The sequence below is a fragment of the Topomyia yanbarensis genome, chromosome 2, assembly GCF_030247195.1.
Source record: "Topomyia yanbarensis strain Yona2022 chromosome 2, ASM3024719v1, whole genome shotgun sequence".
In the NCBI taxonomy this organism is placed as follows: Eukaryota; Metazoa; Arthropoda; class Insecta; order Diptera; family Culicidae; genus Topomyia; species Topomyia yanbarensis.
The window spans coordinates 217,987,366-218,011,964 of record NC_080671.1 but is presented as its reverse complement, the minus strand read 5'-3'; the positions used below and the strand labels follow the sequence as shown (position 1 = coordinate 218,011,964).

Sequence of the window (24,599 nt, the reverse complement as noted above, 5' to 3'; positions counted from 1 at the left end):
ACCTTTCTATTGAGAAAGGCAAAACGTGATTTTTGTGTGGCATGTATTAAGATGAACCAAACTGAGCGCCACCTTTTTTTCTTGCATAATTTTATGCATTGGACATAGAAAGTTAAGGAATACCTGTTTGCATTTGATTACTACTTAATTTGCAGTACAAAATTTAAACTTCCCTTCTTTTTCAGATTTTTGAGATCAATTAACAACAAAACAGTATTGAAAATGCATTCCTATCTTTAACAACAATTGTTACCGCTATCAGGCTCGCACACTGGAAACTTCTGCAAGACAGCGGTTTGAGGCAAAGGGATAACTTCATGATTTCGCATAGTTTTAAATAGTAAAGTCTTTGTTCATTCTGAACGATTTTGGAATAGTTCCGAGTCAAATGCAATTACCGATTCAGGCTCAATCGTTGTGGAATCGGCTGTTGCATTTGAGTTGCTAAAATAACTGGAGAACCGATCGCATTTGATGAAAAAATCGATGGGATGGTGGATGATCAATCGATTCCGAAGATTGTCCATTATTTGGCAGTCCATGAGGCTTTCTGATCAGCCAATTATTTATTGTTTATCTTTTCTGGCTTTCGACGTCCGACATCGTCGACTGGATCCAACATCATACGAATCAAGCGGACCCTACACGAGACAAGAATAATGTCAATATGTACTTCGCAATTCAGCCGGTCTGACATCAATAGCAATTGACACATTCCTTCGTGAAGTTTACAACGATTTGATGAATCTTCATTCCACAAATATGTTATAACTTTATCAAATGAACGCCTACATCAAAACTTATTACAGATTCGGAAAGTAGACAAAATTTCACGAAAGATTCAATCAACATAAACTGAATATACTAGAATTTGACTTGTATTGAAATAAGCTGAAAGTTCTAATTTGTCACGCGTTGTAACGTCACGTTACATTATCGGTCATAAAACAAACGCCTACATCAAAACTTATTACAGATTCGGAAAGTAGACAAAATTTCACGAAAGATTCAATCAACATAAACTGAATATACTAGAATTTGACTTGTATTGAAATAAGCTGAAAGTTCTAATTTGTCACGCGTTGTAACGTCACGTTACATTATCGGTCATAAAACAAACGCCTACATCAAAACTTATTACAGATTCGGAAAGTAGAAAAAAATTCACGAAAGATTCAATCAACATAAACTGAATATACTAGAATTTGATGATTTGACTTGTATTGAAATACGTTGAAAGTTCTAATTTGACACGCGTTGTAGCATCACGTTACATTATCGGTCATAAAACAATCCTCTTCCAGTATATTCCGTTTATGTTGATTGAATCTTTCGTGAAATTTTATCTACTTTCCGAATCTGTAATAAGTTTTGATGTAGGCGTTCATTTGATAAAGTTATAACAGATTTGTCGAATGAATCGTTGTAACGTCACGAAAGAATGTGTCAATTGTGTCATTTTACAAAATTGTGCCAAAAAGAATTTACTGTGTATTAGTTTGTCGTGCTTTTGAGATTATGTAAACAGTGGATGAAACCAAACCAATTTCATTTTAAAATTGTTTTGCCATTCTTTTAAAATAAGTGAGCACAATCTGGCAATAGTATATCCTGGTTCAACTAGCGAAGGTGCAACTAAAAAGTAGTTCAGTTACCAAATTTCCATCCAGCGAATTACGACTGTAAGATCTGGATATCAAATATGTGATTCTATAGTTAAAAATATTGGGATAGGTGAAACGTAAAGGGAACATTATAGGATGATTGGCCTAGTAGAATCATTAACTCGAAGACTTACCATACCTTATTTTCCATTAATTTAAAGGCTATCTACGCACATTTCAAGAGTTTGGTAAAAGGTAAAATTATATACACAAAAGAATATATTTCAGTACCGTCATCGGGGGATACTTTGCACCACGGGGGCTACTTTACGCCAAAATTACTTGATTGTTCGCCGAGCATTATGCCCCGTTGCTGCGGTGTATTTTACCCCGTTGTTATAGTGCATTATACCCGTTGTTGTGCATTTTGCCCCCGCACAGGTGCGTTTTGCCCCGCTTATTATTCAAAAGGTATTTTTTAATTTTTTATTTTTTGCATTTTAACGACATTCAATTAGCTAGAGATTACTGGGTAGGGAAAGTTATGAAACTTAAAGCCATAGTACTCAAGTGAGAGCAAGGATGTGACGGTAAAGATAGACACGTCTACCTTTATCAGGACACATGTTAGTGAACTCGGGTGATTCGTAGTTATTCTGCCTAAGCTCGACCCTCATTAACAGAAGACAATGATTAAGCCCGTACGATATTAAGCCTGTTCTAATGACCCTGCCACTTCTAGTGTTCCGATCTGTTTACTTCACATCCTTGCTCTCGCTTGAGTACTATCAGGGGCGGCGAAACACTTTACGCCCGAGTGGGTAGAAAGCATAGGGGTAGTGGTCGATTAGTAAGGATTTTTTTCCCTTTTCGCAATGCACACGCTTACATTACATTCACATTAAATCACGTTCGTTTATGCAAATGGAATTGTGGTACATCGATGTTTTCAAACGTGTGTAGTGCGAGATACATGCGTTGCACATCTAAATTTTTTGAAATGGTTCAATATTTCGAGTGGGTAATTACCCACTCGGTTATTTTCGAGTGGGTAGTACTACCCATACTACCCACGCTTTCCGCCGGCCCTGAGTACTATGGCTCTAAGTTTCATAACTTTCCCTACCCAGTAATCTCTAGCTAATTGAATGTCGTAAAATGTAAAAAAGAAAATGTGACTAACATAGTCGAAATATAAAAAAAAGGAAAAAAGTAATTTTTAATGATTTTGAAGAATTGAATTATTTTCATGTTTTTGAATATTTTGCAATGATTGTGATTACAGAAGAAAATGTTGGCTAAACGATATAATTAATTAAATTCTCCCAATGGATGTTCTATAGCTGAGTTATGATCATCTTTCCTTAGGGGTGCGTTTTACCCTATCTTCCCCTACTAATCAAATTATTAGATGAGAGGGGAGAGATTATCTTAAATTAACCTGGCAATGTAATTCAATTATTTTTATGTTCGTGCTTTTTCCCACATTATTGATTTTTATCTAAAAATGGGGTTGCTTTATGAAAATCTTTACAAAAGCAAATATTACACAATCTGTATATTTGTTCTAAAATTTACTCTTATTTTGGGGTTTGATTTTAATCTAATTCAAAGCAGATTTTCATTAGCGTATTAGTTTGATAGTTTTGAAAAAAAGTAATTAATAATTTGCAAGTTGACTAGATGAATTATCTTGCTCTTGCTATGGTGCAAAAATATAAATACGCTATCGTTTCTAGAAGTATTATGGGTATTAAAGCAATTCGTTATGGAATGACGGAAAGCGCAGCGGAGAATAGTTCTGCAGTGCAGAAGAATGATTTTATGGTGAAAGGCTCAATAAACAAAAAAAAATTCTCAGTTTGTTGGAAATAGATCATCAAAGGTGACTGAACTAACATGCCTATTTTATATAACAGTCCCATTCGCATTTTTGTTGTAAATGCCTTTGCACACCGGACCACAAATAAATATATTTTGAGAAAAATACCAAAATAAAGATTTATAAATCATAAGGCTCAATGAAAAAGTACATCTTCAACAGTGTTTTTCTCGACTTCCTGTTTTTCGTTGTTGGGCCTATATGCCGGCTGGCTGTTATTCGTTGTAGGACTTATTGACTCTCCAAAACAAGGTTACAGGATGCGTGTAACGCAGTTTTTGAACATACCCTTTTATTTTTACGAGCACGAAATTCATTTTCATTTACATTTACATACAAATAACGAGTAATCCTTAGTAATTAATCAAGAAGTTTACATGATTTTGGTAAAAAAAAATTATCGTAAAGCAGTCCCCCTTAGAGGACGACTTTAAGCCAGTTTTTAGTTCTTTATATCTCATGTTCAATCTTGATTTTCAAAAAGTTCTTTTCACTGTCTTTAAAGGTAGCTCTGTCACATGTAAAACATCATACAGTTTCAAATTTGAAGTCGCGTGATCGTAGTTCTAGATTGCAATGTACAAAAAATTCTTCTTTTGGCGTTAAGTAGCCCCGATGGCGGTACTTGAATGGTTCATTCAAAAAATTCGTGTTGTGGTCATCAGAAAATGAGTCGAGATGAACTAGCGAGCGTCTATCCTAGATGTCTGCATATTTAAGTTGTATATTCTGGTTGAAATGGAACCTGGAAAATCTATCCAGCGACACGCATATTTTCTCTTGTTGTAGGGTAAATGGTCGGTTTTAAGTCAGACCGGACTAAATGACAACGTGTTGATTTTGAGAAAAACGAGTTAAAAGTTTCAATCGCAGCATCCTTCATAAAATTAATGGAAATTTATTTTTGCCATAATTTATGCTAATTGGTCGGTGTTAAGTCAGACCGGACTAAGTGACAAAATATTGAATTATAGAAAAACGAGTTGATCGCAGCATACTTTACATTATAATTGAAAATTAATTTTTGCCATAATTCTTGTTTATTGTTACATATTTCAAGTTTGGCAAATGTCGAATGTAGATGACGAAATTCTTTATCCAGTGCTATCATTATCTCACTTTTAAGATTTTGCAACTTAGTCCGGTCTGACTTAACACCGACCGAATGATCTTGAGTGGGACAATTTGTTGTTTTTTCTGTAGTATCGTCGTAAAATTAGAAAAATATTTTAGCAAACACGTATTAGATGACAGGTAAAACTAATATTTTGACAATTTTTGGATGGAAATTTAAATCAAACCGTGATTGGAACCAGAATTACAGTTTTACTGACTGAAGAATATGGATCATGAGTGAGAATGCGCTTATCTTGAATGGAAATAAAATAATTTTGATTAGGACTATAATTTCGGCTATTTTTAAAAGCTTCAATATGTTTTAGTGCTCAAATATCTATGAAACCTATCAAGAGTATATTCTATCAAAACATGCCAAAAGCATATAAGATTTTTTTTCTCAGCACAGCGTATATAACGCCCAAAATTAGATTTTTCTCATAACAGAATGCTACCATAAATAGCTCCTCTAGGAGTGAATTGCTGAAACTGGTGGTCTCAATCACGATTATCTTTAGTGCGATTTAATATCAAAAAACCATAATAAGACTTTATTTAAAATCTAATTTCTGACATTTTCCGTAGTACTTTCAATCTATTTAAGTGTAAATGTATTGGTGTTTGCTTACATTAGAATATATAAAACTTCAATTTTCGAGCGTTTTATCATGAGCAAGCAAACGGCATGATGTATCAGAAAATTTTTTTTTCGGAAAATGTGGTGTTCTAGAAATACTTTTAGCATTGTGTAACCATGGGAAATTGATTACTATATGTTAAATTTTACAGTATATACTTCGTTTTAATATGTTCTGTTGCATATTTTTCAAATAGTCCCAATCTTGATCAGTTTCTCTATAGCCCAACTTAATATCATTTACCCTACACAAAAGAATCACGTCGGATGCAGTGCGCATTATTCGTATAGTGAATCACTGTCAGTGATGCGCTTTAATGCGCACTACTTCCGACTTGGGACGGGACTTGCCGATAGATGTTTTCTTTTTCATTTGTTCTATTCATTCTATTGTTTGTCCCACATAGCCTCTCTTTTTGTTTCACATAGTTTAAATGAATTGGCTGCATTTGACAGTACCCCTGGCTGCATTTGACGTTCGATTTTTTGCTATTTGCATGTCTCGTCTCAGCTTCCGACGTGCTGAATTAGCACTGAACAAGAAAGCGATTATTGCAGGTTGTGTTTTCCAGTTTTCAACTGTAACGATAATACAGCATTGAACCTGTGCTCATTCCGGAACCGGTTCGGATTTCTGAATGGAGTCATTATGGATTCCAAATCAAATGCAACAACCGATTCCGACTCAGAATCGGTTGTTGCAAACGATTTGGAATCCATAATGACTCCATTCAGGATTCCGAATCAAATTCCGAATGGTTTGACCGGGTATAGGCATTTTAGTAGACGAACTACACTTAGATGCAACGCAATTACAAAAAATTAAATTAACTTAGTAATGGAATACGCTGAATTTGAAACATTTGTGCAGGTATTAATTGAAATTTACTAATATCCGAGGGCTAACATTTGAGTAATATTGTATGGCACCATACAAACAACAAAGTTTGGCGAATTTTAAGATACCTAATGATTGCAAACTTTTTAGGATTTATCGAATTGCTAGAAATGAAACAACTATAAAATAAAATCCCAGCTAAAATGTGCGGTTCGTTTCGTCGTTGCCAAACTAAAATTTAAATAAGAGACGGATAACAAAAACAATTAAATGTAAGAGTTATTCGAAACATTAACAATTGTGGTCGTTTAACATTTTGATTTCTACGTTCAGTCCATAAGCAACTCGCATAGTAACAAATTTAGAGTACAAAGTGTCTCAGTGCTTTTTCACCACGCGTAGCAATGTTTAGTTATCCCATAATGTTCGCTTAATTGTCGTCTTCAGGTTTCGCCTTTTCTAACATTCAGTCATTATATCCAGATGTGCGCTGAAATGCAAACATGGGCTCAGCTTACGCTATGTTAGCATTTTGAAGAACATTATCGCCAGAGCTATATTTATTATTAAGACCAACATTACGAGTTGCTGTCGTGAGAACCAATCCTGCAAGAGAAAAGATATGCAATAGTTAGTGAAGCTATTAATAATGGTGAATGATAGTAAATGCTTCTCAAAGACCAATTTTATATGGCCATTAAATTTTGAATCAAAATTTCACAAAGACAGAGATGCCAGGTACTTTTTCAAAATGCCTGCAATGAAAATTCTAATGGTCTGGGAAATACAAAATAATTAAGGAAAACTATTTTTCGTCAAAAATGTCCTTTTAATGATGATGTGTAATATTAACAGAAAATAGTGCATTCATACCCCAGGATAAGTAGAGAGAAATAGCTTATGGAGGAAAAACCTAAAATAATAAAGCTGAGCTTTAAAACTAGTGTAACCAAAAGCCTTTATTTTTAAAAATCTCTGAATATCTGCCTGCAACCTAAATAAAAAATCTGCAAATATCTGTTCAACCAAAAAAGTCTGCATCTCACGCAGAAGAATCAGCCCTTTTTGAATCAACAAAACGTTTAGTTGAATCTAAAACTAGGGGCAAATCACTCTAGGAATGTATAACAAATTTGCTTCAACTTAGAAAAAATGCATTTAATTTCCATTTTTCCATAATCTTTGCACTCCCTCGCACAAAAGTTTGTTTAATAATCGTCCTACGCTGATCCACTTTGTTCGACGTTGTGTTGAACATAGGGCTAGTTTTTGGTAGGGTTTTGACATCTTACACGCAACGCAAAATACATTGCACGCTACGCAAAATACATTTTGGATTTCTGTTTTAATGAAAGAAATGCATTTAATTTCGCTGATTTTTCAAAATGCATCACAAGTGATCTGCCCCTAGATCTAAAACGTAGCGAATGACTGTTTCAAATTGAAATTGGCGTGTTTCGTAAGCATGTATTTGGTTTAGTTCAACAAATACTTCTGTTTACATTTTAAATAGAAACATTGTTGAATCAAAATAAAATTTGTTAGATCTAACTGATCCCTTTGTTAAAAATCAACAGAATCTTTGTTTAATTGCAACTAAATTTGAGTTGTTCTCTCCTTTGGTTAACACAAAAGAATTGTTTATGTTACTTCGAACTTGTTTGTTCGGTTAAACTTATCATGATTTTGTTGTTTCAAACGATATATTTGTTGAAACTACTGAAAAGCCAACAAATGAATTTGTTGGTAATTTCAACCAACAGTATTGATTAAATCAAACCTGAATCTTGTTTGTCACTATATCAAACGGGAAGCTTGTTATTTAAAACCAAAATTTGTTTATTTTTTGCTAAATTTTTTTCTGCGTGTAAAATTAGAAGTCTTCACATTTGCAGACAAGTCTGCAAATCTGGCATCTCTGCAAAGATTCAAGGATGCCAGGTGTAGAAAAACTCTAGTAAGAGAACTGCGGGGAGTAAAACAGCATTTTTGGCAACGTATGCCCCGGCATTGTATGGCAACACGTCCAATGTTATAAGGATAGGCAATGTTCGATTGGATTCGTTTTTTGACAGCTAAACGCGAATCCAATCGATCCAAAATGGAGTCTCCGCAGTTCTCTTTCTAGAGTTTTTCTAGCCAGGTGCATAGATTCATCTGTTTCACAGATTAATGGAGTATACTGAAAAAACTTAACACGTTAATATTGCCTATCCCGAGATAAACTAGTGTTTCGTCGATTTGTTGCTATATGTGACACACATGAGTGTGAACGAAACAAAAATAAACGTCAAACCGTTTTTTCGCTTGCACTAATGCAAAGTGAATATGCGCGTAATTCGGCTCACGGCTTGGTGGCGCATGGCTGAAATGTCACGATGTGGATTTTAGAAAAGATTCGCAATATCATGTGGAAATCTATTGAATTATTTCAATCCACAAACACATGAAATACACACGGTTGCCACTTGAATATCCATTCGAGTGTGGGAAATATGATTTTCAAATGAAATTCATGCGAACAAGGTGTGAAAAGCACATCAACATCATAAGAAATACCATTGACTAAAATTTGCAAATGAATTACACGTGAATATCACTTTGTTTTACTTATTCAGCTTTTTGTTGGTGGCTGCGTCCCCAAATGCGCACCCCACTTTGACAAGTCGTCCGTCCAATGTCAATTTTGACAAATCATCAGTCTTGCCAAATTTGACAAACCGTCCTTCAGATTCAATTTTTTGATCGTGGTAGGCGTTCACTTCTGCTCTCAACTAAAATTGAACGTCAAATAAAAATATTATTTTTCAGTTGAAAAACTAAACTGATTTCGGTACGGATTCGCACAGTCAACTGTAGTCCCATTCAACAGCGGCACTCAACTCGAAATGTGGATACAGAACATTTGCTATTCAAAACTATTCGCTACTCGCAATCGGCAAACAAAAATCGGTCAACCAATATGGCAATTAATTAGTCTTATAATGTAATTGGGCGATTATCATGCGGAGGAAAACCAATCAGCGATACTCTAGTCGTAACTAATAAGATAGGTGGATTGCAACTGATTTCTTCGGTAAACGCAGCTGCAGCTGTAGCTACCAATTGTCAATTCTTGGTGCTAAATTTTGCTACAAATTTGTATCCAAAATCAGGTGCGAACAAACATCGTTTAGGTCTAAGTTTAGGTACTGTATCGTCAGAAGATGCCTTTCCGGGTAGTTTAAAAGCAAGTTTCATGTGCTATTATTAGTCATTTCATGTGATGAATTTAGGTAAGAACAGAGGTTCAAGTCGCATAATTCTCTCGACACTTTCAAACAGCTGAGAATATGCTTATAAATAAATTCACGAAGCAATTAAAATCATCGAAAAAGGCGTCAAATTTTAAATTTGACGTTTAACGTTTATTAAGAAAATAAATAAGCAGGATACATGATAGCCGTGAAACTCAAGGCTGATGAGACCGTTTGTCAAAATTGACACTGCTGACGAGTTGTGAAAGTTGACACTGTACAGACAACTTGTCAAAATAGAGTGCGCATTTGAAAACGCAGCCACCAGCAAAAAGCTGAATAGTTTTTCATTGGCAGAAGAATCGGTGAGATCAATTGTTTTACATGTAGAAATGCGCTACATGTTTTTCATGCGAAAGTCATGTGGAAAGTTCATACTTTACGACTCAATAGCATGGCAACGAACAATCAATGTATAAATATGTCATATTCAGGTGGAATTTGTTTGAATTTAATTTGAAACACCACATGAAATGCTTTTTAATGGATTTTCATGTGAAATTCAAAGGAAAATCATTTCTTTTACTTTTTAACATGAGAACTCACATGAAAGTGATGTTTAATTGCATATGGTTTTATCGTGTCGATTATTTTCAGTGTACTTGACAATCTGTAACTGCATTAGTATGTGTTCAACGATTTGTTTTCCTCCACCTGTCTCGGGTGGAGGAAAACAAATCGGAAATAACTTTTTGGTCGTATTATTTTCATGATGGAATCTGACCAACCAGTATTGCACGCGTTCGGAATAAGTGTTCCAGCGGCGTAGGGTGTTTCAACACCACTATGAATAGTTTAAACGAGCTTTTTCAAACGTTTAATTTAGTTGACAGTTTTACATATGACAGCTGAAGGAAACCCCCAAGTAGTGTGTGTGAAATGATTTGCATAGAGTTCTATGCAAATCATATCACACACACTAATTGGGGGTTTGTTTTCCTCCAGCTGTCATATATAAAACTGTCAACCAATTTGAACATTTGAAATAGCTCGCCTAAAGCAAAGAGAATAGGGAAAAAGACGAATAGTGAGAAGCCAAAAATACCTTATTGAGCAGACCAATCGTGCAATGTAAATAAACATTACTCATGCCTGAGTTGGAGGAGATAAGTATTTTACTTCTATCAAAAAAGAAATTTGAATTTTCGTCAGAATTTAGTTCAATCGTGATTGTAAGGTGCATTCTAGAGTATATGTATGAGTAAAAATAAGCTTTAGAATTATTTCATCTCTTTGTTTCGAAATGCACATCGTTTGATAAACAAATCCATCGATCGACATACGGTTTGTTTTCAAAATATAATAGGAGTCATTTAAAGTGCTGCCTGTAGAAGCGCTTGCCAAAATTCTAGTGTTGAAATCATCATAAAGGGCGTGTCGCCGTTTTGAGTGATTTTCACTCTTCGTATCTTTCCCTATTCTCTTTGGCCTAAAGTATTTATAATGGTTTTGAAATACTCTTACACTGTAAAACTTATTCCGGACATGCACGATACCGGTTGGTCAGATTCCATGATGAAAATAATCCGACCGAAAAGCTATTTTCGATTTATTTTCCTCCACCTATGTCAGGTGGAGGAAAACAAATCGTTTAACCCACTAATACAGTTACAGATTGTCAAGTACTCTATAGAACTCTACACGTCAAAATAAATCAACCCACATAATAAGTTCTTTTAACTTAAATTTAGGTACTTTTGAGTTGTGCGTCGCTTTTGTACTTATTAGTGCTGCCATTGCCAAAAACAAAACGAGATTCGACTGAGTCGAGGTCTTCCATGCAGTAAGATACTTTTGAGTTGTTTGGGGTATACTCAAAATTAGGTATATTCAACTTAAATTTAAGTAAATTGAACTCAAGGTTGAGTTATGATTTTTTCAGTAGTTAAATGGAAACTACCTTCTACATGGTTTACCTAATTTTACCTTCCTGCACGATACCCCGAGTTTGAGTCAAAAGTACTCAATTTTAGGTAGTTTTTCGGTTGCGTGTATACAATCTAGGATAGGATCCGCCAGCTGGCTTCTTCCAAAGAGAATAGGGAAAGAGACGAAGAGTGAAAATCAGTCAAAACGGCAACACGCCCTTTATGATGATTTCAACACTAGGATTTTGGCAACCGCTTCTATAGGTAGCACTTTAAATGACTCCTATTATATTTTGAAAACAAACCGTATGTCGATCGATGGATTTGTTTATCAAACGATGTGCATTTCGAAACAAAGAGATGAAATAATTCTAAAGCTTATTTTTACTCATACATATACTCTAGAATGCACCTTACAATCACGATTGAACTAAATTCTGATGAAAATTCAAATTTCTTTTTTGATAGAAGTACAATACTTATCTCCTCCAACTCAGGCATGAGTAATGTTTATTTACATTGCACGATTGGTCTGCTCAATAAGGTATTTTTGGCTTCACACTATTCGTCTCTTTCCCTATTCTCTTTGGCTTCTTCTTATATTTTACTAATCCCTGTTGAAAACGACATACCCCCACTCGACCAATGTTGCCAAAATATTTGTTTTGTTTCGGTCGTATATTTGTTCTGATTAAAATATTCTATATTATGTACCAATTTCATGCTTCTGGAAAAATCAAAGATTTAGTCTTTATATCCGCATTCAAACGATCATAACGTCTTTTTCCATCGGAATACAGCAAAACAAAATAATATATATTCGTTGTTGGACATTACGAAAAATATCTTCATGCCTCTATATGATAACACTTCCAAGCAGCCCTTTAGTACTTTTAGTTTCCAAGCCGAAGGTTTGCCTATGTCACTTTCGTCCAATCACGAGCTGGTTCAGAATTGGTTCAAAAACAGGGGACAGAGCTGGCGGATCAGAGATGCCAGATTTGCAGACAAGTCTGCAAATTCGCAGACTTTTAATTTAAGCTGCAGATATTTTCGATGACGCAGATATTTGCAGATTTTCTAGTTTAGTTGCAGATATTTGCAGATTTTTTAGTTTGGTTGCAGATATTTGCAGATTTTTGAATATAAAGGCTTTTGGTTACACTAACTTTCCTGACATTTTTGTTCTTCCCAGACTTTTAAAATTATTATTGCAGACATTGGAAAAAAGTACCTGGCATCTCTGTGGCGGATGCTATCCTAGACCCTAGTATACAATATGCTGCACGAATTTCTAAAACTGCAGTTTCCAGTTTTCTGTTTGAATACACAGATTTCCACAGTTTTCTATTATAAATGCACAGCCTAGCACAGCTTTGTCAATTTTTGCCCTTGCGCTCATTTTTCGCTTCGTGCAAAAACTAAAATAAGGGTCAGTACCTAATTTTTGTTTTGAAAAAAGCTTATACGTTTTCCTCAATAGAGAGTTATACAGTTGCACTCGCACTCAAGCATCTGACAAAGTAAACAAACCACCGAGTATTCTAGAGCTTTTATTCGAAACGACATATCTTCAATGAGTGTTTACTTTCTCTTCTTTTAATAATTCTGTTAACTATTACTCGTAAACTCTTTGCATAATATGCTAGTTGAAACCGCCGTCTTTCTATCTTTACTGTAAAATAAGTGAAAAGTGCTATAGTGACGCCGTAAAAATCGAAAGAGAAAGTAAACAAAGAGACGCAGGGTTGTTAATACGATACATTTTTCACGATAATTTATCGGCGTTACTCGTTAACGATAATGTATCGTCATCAGAAACTCCGTTAACGATAAAGTATCGTCGCCTTCATCGTCATCGTCGATAATTGTATCGTCGGTTCATCGGTTATCGCGATACGTTTTGCCTTACTTTTCCGTTTATTGTAGTTGGAGTTGATGCGGTTAACTTTCAATTGTTGAGAAATAAATAGTTATTGAAGGACATGTTGTTGGCAGTTGAAAATCAATAGTTTTGGACATTTTCTATGCACAGTGGGGTCCGACGATGCGTCAAAATGATTTTTTTCAACTTTCCGGGAAAGTGTAGTATATTGAAGGAAAAGTTTATGGTAGTTGAAAATCAATAATTTTGGACATTTTCAATACGTAGAATGTGTCAAAATGGATTTTTTCAACTTTTCGAGTGAGTTGGTGCACAGTGTTTCCAATGATCGAATGATTTTCAGATGAACTCCTTGAAAACCAGAGATGGTGTTTATGTGACAGACGAAAAAGATGTTCTTAATTGTCTCTTCGACACACACTTTCCAGGTTGTATCGATCCGGAGTTGATCAATGTTCACAGATCTCATTCTGGTGATTCGGACTCGTGGGCGTTAGCACGCACATTGGTTTCCACTGAATCGGTCAAGTGGGCAGTTGACAGCTTTGCTCCATACAAATCACCCGGAAAAGATGGAATACTTCCCGTGCTACTGCAAAAGGGATTTGATATTCTTAAACATGTCTTGAAAAAGATTTTGCTTTCCAGTCTTGCTACCGGGTATATCCCGAAAGCATGGCGAGAAATAACTGTTAGATTTATTCCCAAAGGGGGGCGCTCAAGCTATGAAGAAGCCAAGAGTTTTAGGCCTATCAACTTAAGTTCTTTTCTTCTGAAAGCTTTGGAACGGATAATCGATCATCACATCAGGAACGTTAGTTTAGTTGAATATCCACTGCACAAAATGCAACATGCATATCAGTGTGGGAAATCCAGGATCACTCTGCTTCACGATGTTGTTTACAACATTGAGAAAGCCTTCTCGTTCAAGCAATCTAGCTTGGGTGTATTCCTAGATATTGAGGGTGCTTTTGACAATGTGTCCTTCCAGTCTATTCTGGAAGCGACGCGCGGTCATGGGATACCTGCATGTATCTCAGGTTGGATAAACGCAATGCTTAGTAACCGCATACTTTGCTCGTCACTGCGACAGGCTGAGATACGGAAGTTGAGTATTTGCGGTTGTCCTCAGGGCGGCGTTCTGTCACCTTTGTTATGGAACTTAGTAGCTGACGGCTTGTTGAAGAAACTCAATGAGCTTGGATTTCCAACCTACGGGTTTGCTGACGATTACCAAATACTAATTACTGGATTTTGCATCGGAACAATCTTTGACTTGATGCAACAGGCATTAAGAGCTGTCGAACAGTGGTGTCGACAAGTTAAACTATCAGTTAACCCAAGCAAAACTTCAATGGTTCTTTTCACGAAGAAGCGAATAACAACCGGGGTTCGTCCCTTGCAGTTCTTTGATTCTGAGCTGCTGTGTGCAGATCAAGTCAAATACGTTGGAGTCATATTGGATTCCAAACTGAATTGGTCTGCTCACATTGAGTTCAGAGTCAAGAAAGCGTGCATGGCCTTCGGGCAGTGCAGACGAACTTTTGGAAAGACCTGGGGTCTCAAAGCTAAATACATCTATTGGATTTACACGACAATTGTACGTCCAATACTGTCATACGGATGCCTTGTGTGGTGGCAGAGGGGAGAGGTGGTGACAGTCCAGTCAAAGCTAAACCATCTGCAAAGAATGGCGCTCATGGCGTTGACTGGTGCTTTCACCACGACTCCGACTGCTGCTCTTGAGGCACTTCTAAATATCAAACCATTACACATACACTTAAAACAAGAAGCACTATCATGTGCATACAGACTGCAGGTTACTGGGCTTTGGAACAGTAATCATGTTGATCTTGCTACCAGTCATACACGATTGTGGTCACAAATGGTTACATGGGGTGAAGATATTCTTGCTCCCAGCGATATTACACTCACTTGTAGTTTTCCTTACAGAACATTCCATGTTAAGATTCCCTCTCGAGAGGAGTGGTTGTCTGGCTTTATGGAAAGACAACAACAAACGCAAGAGGGTTTGTTACACTGACGGTTCTCTGATGGAGGGACGTGCTGGTGCTGGTGTCTACTGTCGTGAAATGAGACTGGAACAATCTCACTCACTAGGTAGATACTGTACTGTATTCCAAGCAGAAATCTTTGCGATTATGTGCGGGGTGCAATCGGCCCTTCAACTGAGTTTGTCCGGCAGAGTTATAAACTTCTGCTCCAATAGTCAGGCTGCAATCAAGGCCCTTAGCTCAGACAAATCCCGGTCCAAGCTAGTGATCGCGTGCCGAACCCAAATCGAAGAACTAAGCATTGTCAACACTATCTACCTTGTCTGGGTGCCCGGACATTGCGGTATTACTGGAAATGAATGGGCTGACGAATTGGCCAGGGCAGGTTCAGCGATTGACTTCGTTGGTCCTGAGCCCGCGCTGCCAATTTCGACAAGTTGGATAAGGGAAAAAATACGGTCCTGGGCTTCGTCCGAGCACCGCAATTATTGGAGAAATCTACAAACGTGTCGCCAAACAAAGGCGTTTCTAGAACAACCATGCCCAGTGGTTTCGAAAAATCTCTTACATTTTTCGAAGCTCCACTGCGGCATGCTGACCAGGGCTTTAACCGGCCACTGCAAACTCAATTATCACATGGCAACTATTCAGCGCGCTGAGTCTTTTTCATGTGATCTTTGTGAATCCGACTACGGAACTTCATATCATCTGATATGCAACTGCCCAGCGCTAGCGCAATTGCGATTACGAGCCTTCAGCCGTCCTTATATAGACGAAACCATGTTTGGTCGACTGAAACTCAGAGACATACTAAAGTTTCTTATCCAATGTGGTAAAGAGCTTTAGGCTTATTCGCAGGCAAGTTGAACTACTTGTGAGTTTAATTTACCTGTTGTTTATTTTTTGTTTTGTGCTGTTTTTCCCACCCTTCCAAGTCTACTTCCCCACACCTCCTTGTCCTTTCCTTCCGCTCAGGAAATGATGAAAACACACGGCAAGGCACAAATCCCCGACTATGTACGGGGAATTTTTGCCCTTGCGCTCATTTTTCGCTTCGTGCAAAAACTAAAATAAGGGTCAGTACCTAATTTTTGTTTTGAAAAAAGCTTATACGTTTTCCTCAATAGAGAGTTATACAGTTGCACTCGCACTCAAGCATCTGACAAAGTAAACAAACCACCGAGTATTCTAGAGCTTTTATTCGAAACGACATATCTTCAATGAGTGTTTACTTTCTCTTCTTTTAATAATTCTGTTAACTATTACTCGTAAACTCTTTGCATAATATGCTAGTTGAAACCGCCGTCTTTCTATCTTTACTGTAAAATAAGTGAAAAGTGCTATAGTGACGCCGTAAAAATCGAAAGAGAAAGTAAACAAAGAGACGCAGGGTTGTTAATACGATACATTTTTCACGATAATTTATCGGCGTTACTCGTTAACGATAATGTATCGTCATCAGAAACTCCGTTAACGATAAAGTATCGTCGCCTTCATCGTCATCGTCGATAATTGTATCGTCGGTTCATCGGTTATCGCGATACGTTTTGCCTTACTTTTCCGTTTATTGTAGTTGGAGTTGATGCGGTTAACTTTCAATTGTTGAGAAATAAATAGTTATTGAAGGACATGTTGTTGGCAGTTGAAAATCAATAGTTTTGGACATTTTCTATGCACAGTGGGGTCCGACGATGCGTCAAAATGATTTTTTTCAACTTTCCGGGAAAGTGTAGTATATTGAAGGAAAAGTTTATGGTAGTTGAAAATCAATAATTTTGGACATTTTCAATACGTAGAATGTGTCAAAATGGATTTTTTCAACTTTTCGAGTGAGTTGGTGCACAGTGTTTCCAATGATCGAATGATTTTCAGATGAACTCCTTGAAAACCAGAGATGGTGTTTATGTGACAGACGAAAAAGATGTTCTTAATTGTCTCTTCGACACACACTTTCCAGGTTGTATCGATCCGGAGTTGATCAATGTTCACAGATCTCATTCTGGTGATTCGGACTCGTGGGCGTTAGCACGCACATTGGTTTCCACTGAATCGGTCAAGTGGGCAGTTGACAGCTTTGCTCCATACAAATCACCCGGAAAAGATGGAATACTTCCCGTGCTACTGCAAAAGGGATTTGATATTCTTAAACATGTCTTGAAAAAGATTTTGCTTTCCAGTCTTGCTACCGGGTATATCCCGAAAGCATGGCGAGAAATAACTGTTAGATTTATTCCCAAAGGGGGGCGCTCAAGCTATGAAGAAGCCAAGAGTTTTAGGCCTATCAACTTAAGTTCTTTTCTTCTGAAAGCTTTGGAACGGATAATCGATCATCACATCAGGAACGTTAGTTTAGTTGAATATCCACTGCACAAAATGCAACATGCATATCAGTGTGGGAAATCCAGGATCACTCTGCTTCACGATGTTGTTTACAACATTGAGAAAGCCTTCTCGTTCAAGCAATCTAGCTTGGGTGTATTCCTAGATATTGAGGGTGCTTTTGACAATGTGTCCTTCCAGTCTATTCTGGAAGCGACGCGCGGTCATGGGATACCTGCATGTATCTCAGGTTGGATAAACGCAATGCTTAGTAACCGCATACTTTGCTCGTCACTGCGACAGGCTGAGATACGGAAGTTGAGTATTTGCGGTTGTCCTCAGGGCGGCGTTCTGTCACCTTTGTTATGGAACTTAGTAGCTGACGGCTTGTTGAAGAAACTCAATGAGCTTGGATTTCCAACCTACGGGTTTGCTGACGATTACCAAATACTAATTACTGGATTTTGCATCGGAACAATCTTTGACTTGATGCAACAGGCATTAAGAGCTGTCGAACAGTGGTGTCGACAAGTTAAACTATCAGTTAACCCAAGCAAAACTTCAATGGTTCTTTTCACGAAGAAGCGAATAACAACCGGGGTTCGTCCCTTGCAGTTCTTTGATTCTGAGCTGCTGTGTGCAGATCAAGTCAAATACGTTGGAGTCATATTGGATTCCAAACTGAATTGGTCTGCTCACATTGAGTTCAGAGTCAAGAAAGCGTGCATGGCCTTCGGGCAGTGCAGACGAACTTTTGGAAAGACCTGGGGTCTCAAAGCTAAATACATCTATTGGATTTACACGACAATTGTACGTCCAATACTGTCATACGGATGCCTTGTGTGGTGGCAGAGGGGAGAGGTGGTGACAGTCCAGTCAAAGCTAAACCATCTGCAAAGAATGGCGCTCATGGCGTTGACTGGTGCTTTCACCACGACTCCGACTGCTGCTCTTGAGGCACTTCTAAATATCAAACCATTACACATACACTTAAAACAAGAAGCACTATCATGTGCATACAGACTGCAGGTTACTGGGCTTTGGAACAGTAATCATGTTGATCTTGCTACCAGTCATACACGATTGTGGTCACAAATGGTTACATGGGGTGAAGATATTCTTGCTCCCAGCGATATTACACTCACTTGTAGTTTTCCTTACAGAACATTCCATGTTAAGATTCCCTCTCGAGAGGAGTGGTTGTCTGGCTTTATGGAAAGACAACAACAAACGCAAGAGGGTTTGTTACACTGACGGTTCTCTGATGGAGGGACGTGCTGGTGCTGGTGTCTACTGTCGTGAAATGAGACTGGAACAATCTCACTCACTAGGTAGATACTGTACTGTATTCCAAGCAGAAATCTTTGCGATTATGTGCGGGGTGCAATCGGCCCTTCAACTGAGTTTGTCCGGCAGAGTTATAAACTTCTGCTCCAATAGTCAGGCTGCAATCAAGGCCCTTAGCTCAGACAAATCCCGGTCCAAGCTAGTGATCGCGTGCCGAACCCAAATCGAAGAACTAAGCATTGTCAACACTATCTACCTTGTCTGGGTGCCCGGACATTGCGGTATTACTGGAAATGAATGGGCTGACGAATTGGCCAGGGCAGGTTCAGCGATTGACTTCGTTGGTCCTGAGCCCGCGCTGCCAATTTCGACAAGTTGGATAAGGGAAAAAATACGGTCCTGGGCTTCGTCCGAGCACCGCAATTATTGGAGAAATCTACAAACGTGTCGCCAAACAAAGGCGTTTCTAGAACAACCATGCCCAGTGGTTTCGAAAAATCTCTTACATTTTTCGAAGCTCCACTGCGGCATGCTGACCAGGGCTTTAACCGGCCACTGCAAACTCAATTATCACATGGCAACTATTCAGCGCGCTGAGTCTTTTTCATGTGATCTTTGTGAATCCGACTACGGAACTTCATATCATCTGATATGCAACTGCCCAGCGCTAGCGCAATTGCGATTACGAGCCTTCAGCCGTCCTTATATAGACGAAACCATGTTTGGTCGACTGAAACTCAGAGACATACTAAAGTTTCTTATCCAATGTGGTAAAGAGCTTTAGGCTTATTCGCAGGCAAGTTGAACTACTTGTGAGTTTAATTTACCTGTTGTTTATTTTTTGTTTTGTGCTGTTTTTCCCACCCTTCCAAGTCTACTTCCCCACACCTCCTTGTCCTTTCCTTCCGCTCAGGAAATGATGAAAACACACGGCAAGGCACAAATCCCCGACTATGTACGGGGAACGTGCCATTTGAGCCAATATATTCTGATTCCTGATTCCTGGTGCACAGTGTTTCCAAGCGGCAAAAAGGTGATCAAAATTGTTTTGACTATGAAGAAAACAAATTTTGAGCTATATTGTAATTAACCCTTTCATGCCCAACTTTTTTCTAGTGCATGTAGGGTTTTAAAACTATTTTTCCTTTAAAACGGTGGGGTCAAGAAACTCAAAAAACCTTTTTTCATAAAGGTAGGTGCTTTCCTTGCAGTGCTAGAAGCAGCTCAATTTTTTCCTTTCAATGCTCACTACAATTTTCCTATAATATTTACAATAGTCCAACTGCGTGGAAAATGTAGCCAAAAATAGTCTAAATTGATAAGTTTTATAAGTTTTCACTAATATTGCAACATAACGAAGTTATATGAAAAATTCATTTTCCGTCGTCAACGTAAACGGTCCCTGGCAGCACTGCTCCATCGGAGTTCAATCAAACTAATTCCAATAACTTCAGTGTTAGAGCTGATCCTTGTAACTGTTAATACTCAAATAAAAGGCAATAGTCACATTTATTAGCCTTACTTGTTTTTGTGAGCAAATCTTGACTCAATCAAAAGTTATAGCTGTTTAAAAACGTTGTTGTCCACAAACAACATGGGCATGAATGGGTTAATAATTTCAAGCACGTAAAAACATATATTGAAACAACTATTAAACCACTATTATTAGGCCATTCACAAGTTACACTGCACATTTAAGTAGTGTGGTGATTAACAGATTTTATTATAATTTTAATTTAAACTAGAAGATTTTGGATTTTAAAAAGGACAATATACATATTTCCAATGTTTGATTTCCTCTTCTAGTTGGGAAGCTTTTAGCCCCCTCCTCCGTTTCTTCTCTCCACTATGTAACAAGATGCTTCATGCTTCCTTTTTTATCCTTAACTATGTAGTGTAATTTATAAATGGCATCTTAATAGACTCATCAGACTGAAAAGAGAAGCCAAGCGTGTCGGACTTGCCATCAACACGTCGAAGACAAAGTACATGATAGGAAGAGGTTCACGAGAAGAGAATGAGAGCCGCCCGCTTCGAGTTTGCATCGGTGGCGACGAAATCGAGGTGGTTGAAGAGTTCGTGTACTTGGGCTCACTGGTGACCGCCGACAATGATACCAGCAGAGAGATTCGTAGACGCATCGTGGCAGGAAATCGTGCTTACTTTGGCTTCCGCAAGACACTTCGGTCGAACAGAGTTCGCCGTCGTACGAAGTTGACCATCTACAAGACGCTGATTAGACCGGTAGTTCTCTACGGGCATGAGACCTGGACCATGCTCGTGGAGGACCAACGCGCACTTGGTGTCTTCGAACGGAAAGTGCTGCGTACCATCTACGGTGGAGTGCAGATGGAAGACGGCACATGGAGACGGCGAATGAACCATGAGTTGCATCAGCTGTTGGGGGAGCCGCCCATCTGTCATACCGCGAAAATCGGACGACTACGGTGGGCCGGGCACGTAGCCAGAATGTCGGACAATAGCCCGGTAAAAACGGTTCTCAATTGCAATCCGACCGGTACAAGAAGACGTGGCGCGCACCGAGCACGATGGATCGACCAGGTGGAAGACGATTTGCGGACCCTTCGCAGACTGCGTGGCTGGCGACGCGCGGCCATGGACCGAGTGGAATGGAGGAATCTTTTGTATACGGCACAGGCCACTTCGGCCTTAATCTGTTAATAAATAAAAATCTTAATAGACTTTTAGTGGGTTTTTGAATACCGTGAAGACCCGTTTTTATCAGATTCTTGGTGAATTTTAGGCTGATGAAACGATAACATTGACAAAATCGGCACATATTTTTTCTGGTTCTGAAGAGACGAAGTCGAAACGCAAACAGTTTTTTTTCTTTTTAATAAACCGCAGCGGTTAAAATATTTTTCTTTAGTCCCTCGACAAAGCCTCATAACCCGTTCTGATCATTTAGTAAAAATTTCCCTTAAGAAGGTCTTACAGTGCAGTATTTTTATTTTTGTATATTTTACATATCTAAGATAAGAAAAATATGCTAAAGAAGGAGTTTACTCGAAGTTGACTTGAACGTAGGCTAGAGCCCACCAAACGGTTTTGATAGTGTTTGTTTTACTGTCTCGTATTGGGATAGCTTCGTCTGCGAAAATTTGCGGCTTCCATACCAAAATATTGCTTTTTGGACACTAAAGCGTTCGATAACTTCTAAGTTGGAAGAGATACAAATAAACTTACATTACAAAAATTCTGTATTTTTTTCTTATGCAGAACAAAATCTTGGAACATTTTGAAATTCTACAAAATTACCGGGAAAGGCATTTTGAAAAAAAAGCAATTTTCAGTGGTATATCAAAGAAATCTCTACAAATGTAGATTAAGATCGACAGATAGACACATAGTCTCTTCAGTGAAGTTAATACCTAAGATGTTCTCAACAACTTTGCCAAATAAAGTTTTTTTTTTATTTTCATAAATGACCAAACAAAAGCTTGCTTTTCAGCTTTAGAGGAATTAATCACCCAACTAAAACTTTTTAAATGCAAAAAATATAACTAAACTTTGCTGAAGACACTATAGCTAAAAAATGTTTTTTCGTGGTTCAAGGAATTTCACCTTTTTGCCACTTTGGAAACACTGTGCACTGGTGAATCCTCCTGTGAATTGAAAATGTCCAAAACGATCGATTTTCAACTGCCAACAACCTGCCCTTCAATATAAAAAGTTCACGAAAAGTAGAAAAAATTTCTATTTTGACGCACCGACGGTACATTAAAAATGCCCAAAACTATTAATTTTCACTTACCAATAGCTTCTTCAATATAATAAACTTTCCCCAAAAGTTGAACAAAATACACTCTGACACATCGTCGAACCCCCTGTGTATTGAAAATGTCCAAAACTATTGATTGTCAACTGCCAATAACATTCCCTTCAATATAAAACTCCCGAAAAGTTGACAAAAAATTCCATTTTGACACATCGTCGGAAAGCGGAATTGGCCAGTTCCTGGGAGCGGTTCCAAAAAGTGGCCATTCATGAGTTTACATTGCATATGCTTTATTATAACAGAAACACTAATTTATTTCAACAAATCTTATCAGATCGTCTACTTAGTATAGCAAGCAGTTAATTCAATAAAGGTTTAATATAGATTTGCCACTTTCTGACCAGTTCCGGGAATTCCGGAACACGGTTCCCAGGACGAAATTTATTTTTTATGACAATTGTGGAATGCGGCACATCAAAAATCATCAACTCGATGATCTATGAAGAATGCAATCACATTCGAAGGCATCCGGACATATGTAGACACTTGATGACCAGTTCCGAGAATTCCGGAACACGGTTCCCGTGTCAAATTTTTTATGTTAATCATGGCATGCGGCACATAAAAAAACATCAACTCGATGAGCTATGAAGAATGCAATCATATGCGAAGGCATCCGTACACATGTAGACAATTGATGACCAGTTCCGGAAATTTCGGAACACGGTTCCCAGGACAAATATTATGTTAATGATAATCGTGGCATGCGGCATATCAGAAAACATAAACTCGATAAACTATGAAGAATGTAATCATATACGAAGGTATCCGGACACATGTAGACACTTGAAGACCAGTTCCGGCAATTCCGGAACATGGTTCCCAGGACAAATTTTATTTTTATGATAATCATAGCATGCGGCACATCAAAAACATCAACTCGATGAGCTATGAAGAATGCAATCATCTACGAAGGCATCCGTACACATGTAGACCATTAACCCATTATATCCTAGCGTATGAAATTTCATACGCTGAACTATCCATCGTCTAATGCGTATTTACTGTAGAATTTTGACATCTAACTACTTAATTATTGGACTAATAGAATCATTACACCTCATATTTCATTGTGAAACAAGACAGTTGCCAATTTTTGTCATTTTATTTACATTTTTGAACTATGTATAGTTGCGGCAAATGGCGGCTGAAAAGTAAGCAATACATTTAATTGAATTTTATTTTTCGAATTCGTACTAATAATTCCATTATGTGACAAAACGTTCCCATAGGTGTAAGTGTTGTTTCTCAGAAGAATCGAAAAAATATGTGAAACAACTTAAAACTTATTGTTTTTATTTTAGCGCACTAAATTTTTTGCGCGAGATATTTTCATTCTCAAAACCATTTTAAGCAGTGATTTTGTGTTTCCCATAATCTTTGATACATTTTTTAATGGAATTGAAGATTAGCTCACTTTTTGAAACCCCTGGGTTATAATGGGTTAAGTACCAGTTCCGGGAATTCCGGAATACGGTTCCCAGGACAAATTTTATTTTTATGATAATCGTGGCATGCGGCACATCAAAAAACATCAACTCGATGATCTATGAAGAATGTAACCATATACGAAGGCATCCGGACACTAAATGGCCAGTTCTGGGATATCCGGTACACGGTTCCCAGGTCAAAATTTATTTTTATAATTGTGGCATGTGGCACATCAAAAAACATCAACTCGATGATCTGTAAAGAATGCAATCATATACGAAGGCATCCGTACACTTGGGGACCATTGATGACCAGTTACGGGAATTCCGGAACACGGTTCCCGGGTCAAATTTTATTTTAATGATGATCATGGCATGCGGCACATCCAAAAACATCAACTCGATAATCTATGAAGAGTGCAATCATATACGAAGGCATCCGGATACATACGGACACTTAATGGAGAGTTTCGGGAACTCCGGAACACGGTTCCCAGGACGAATTTTATTTTTATGATAATCGTGGCATAAGGCACATCAAAAAATATCAACTCGATGATCTATGAAGAATGCAATCATGTACGAAGGCATCTGGATACATATGTACACTTGATGAAGAGCTC

General features: G+C 37.8%; 1 protein-coding gene and 1 long non-coding RNA gene across 3 annotated transcripts in view; one reads left to right on the top strand and one right to left on the bottom strand.

Moving 5' to 3' along the window:
* Positions 1 to 1,594: 1,594 nt before the first annotated feature.
* LOC131682910 (uncharacterized) overlaps positions 1,595 to 24,599 on the top strand; it is a 70,695-nt gene continuing 47,690 nt past the window's right edge. The window contains exon 1 of the long non-coding RNA XR_009304252.1: positions 1,595 to 1,682. This is a non-coding gene — a long non-coding RNA (uncharacterized LOC131682910). The remainder of the gene's footprint in view (positions 1,683 to 24,599) is intronic.
* Positions 3,762 to 24,599, bottom strand: part of LOC131682906 (uncharacterized) — an 834,740-nt gene continuing 813,902 nt past the window's right edge. For both annotated transcript variants that reach the window (XR_009304248.1, XM_058964718.1), the window contains one exon: positions 3,762 to 6,683. Coding sequence is in view for 1 of the 2 variants with exons in the window: in XM_058964718.1 (XP_058820701.1) it covers positions 6,597 to 6,683 (87 nt within the window). In the remaining variant the exon portion in view is untranslated. The remainder of the gene's footprint in view (positions 6,684 to 24,599) is intronic.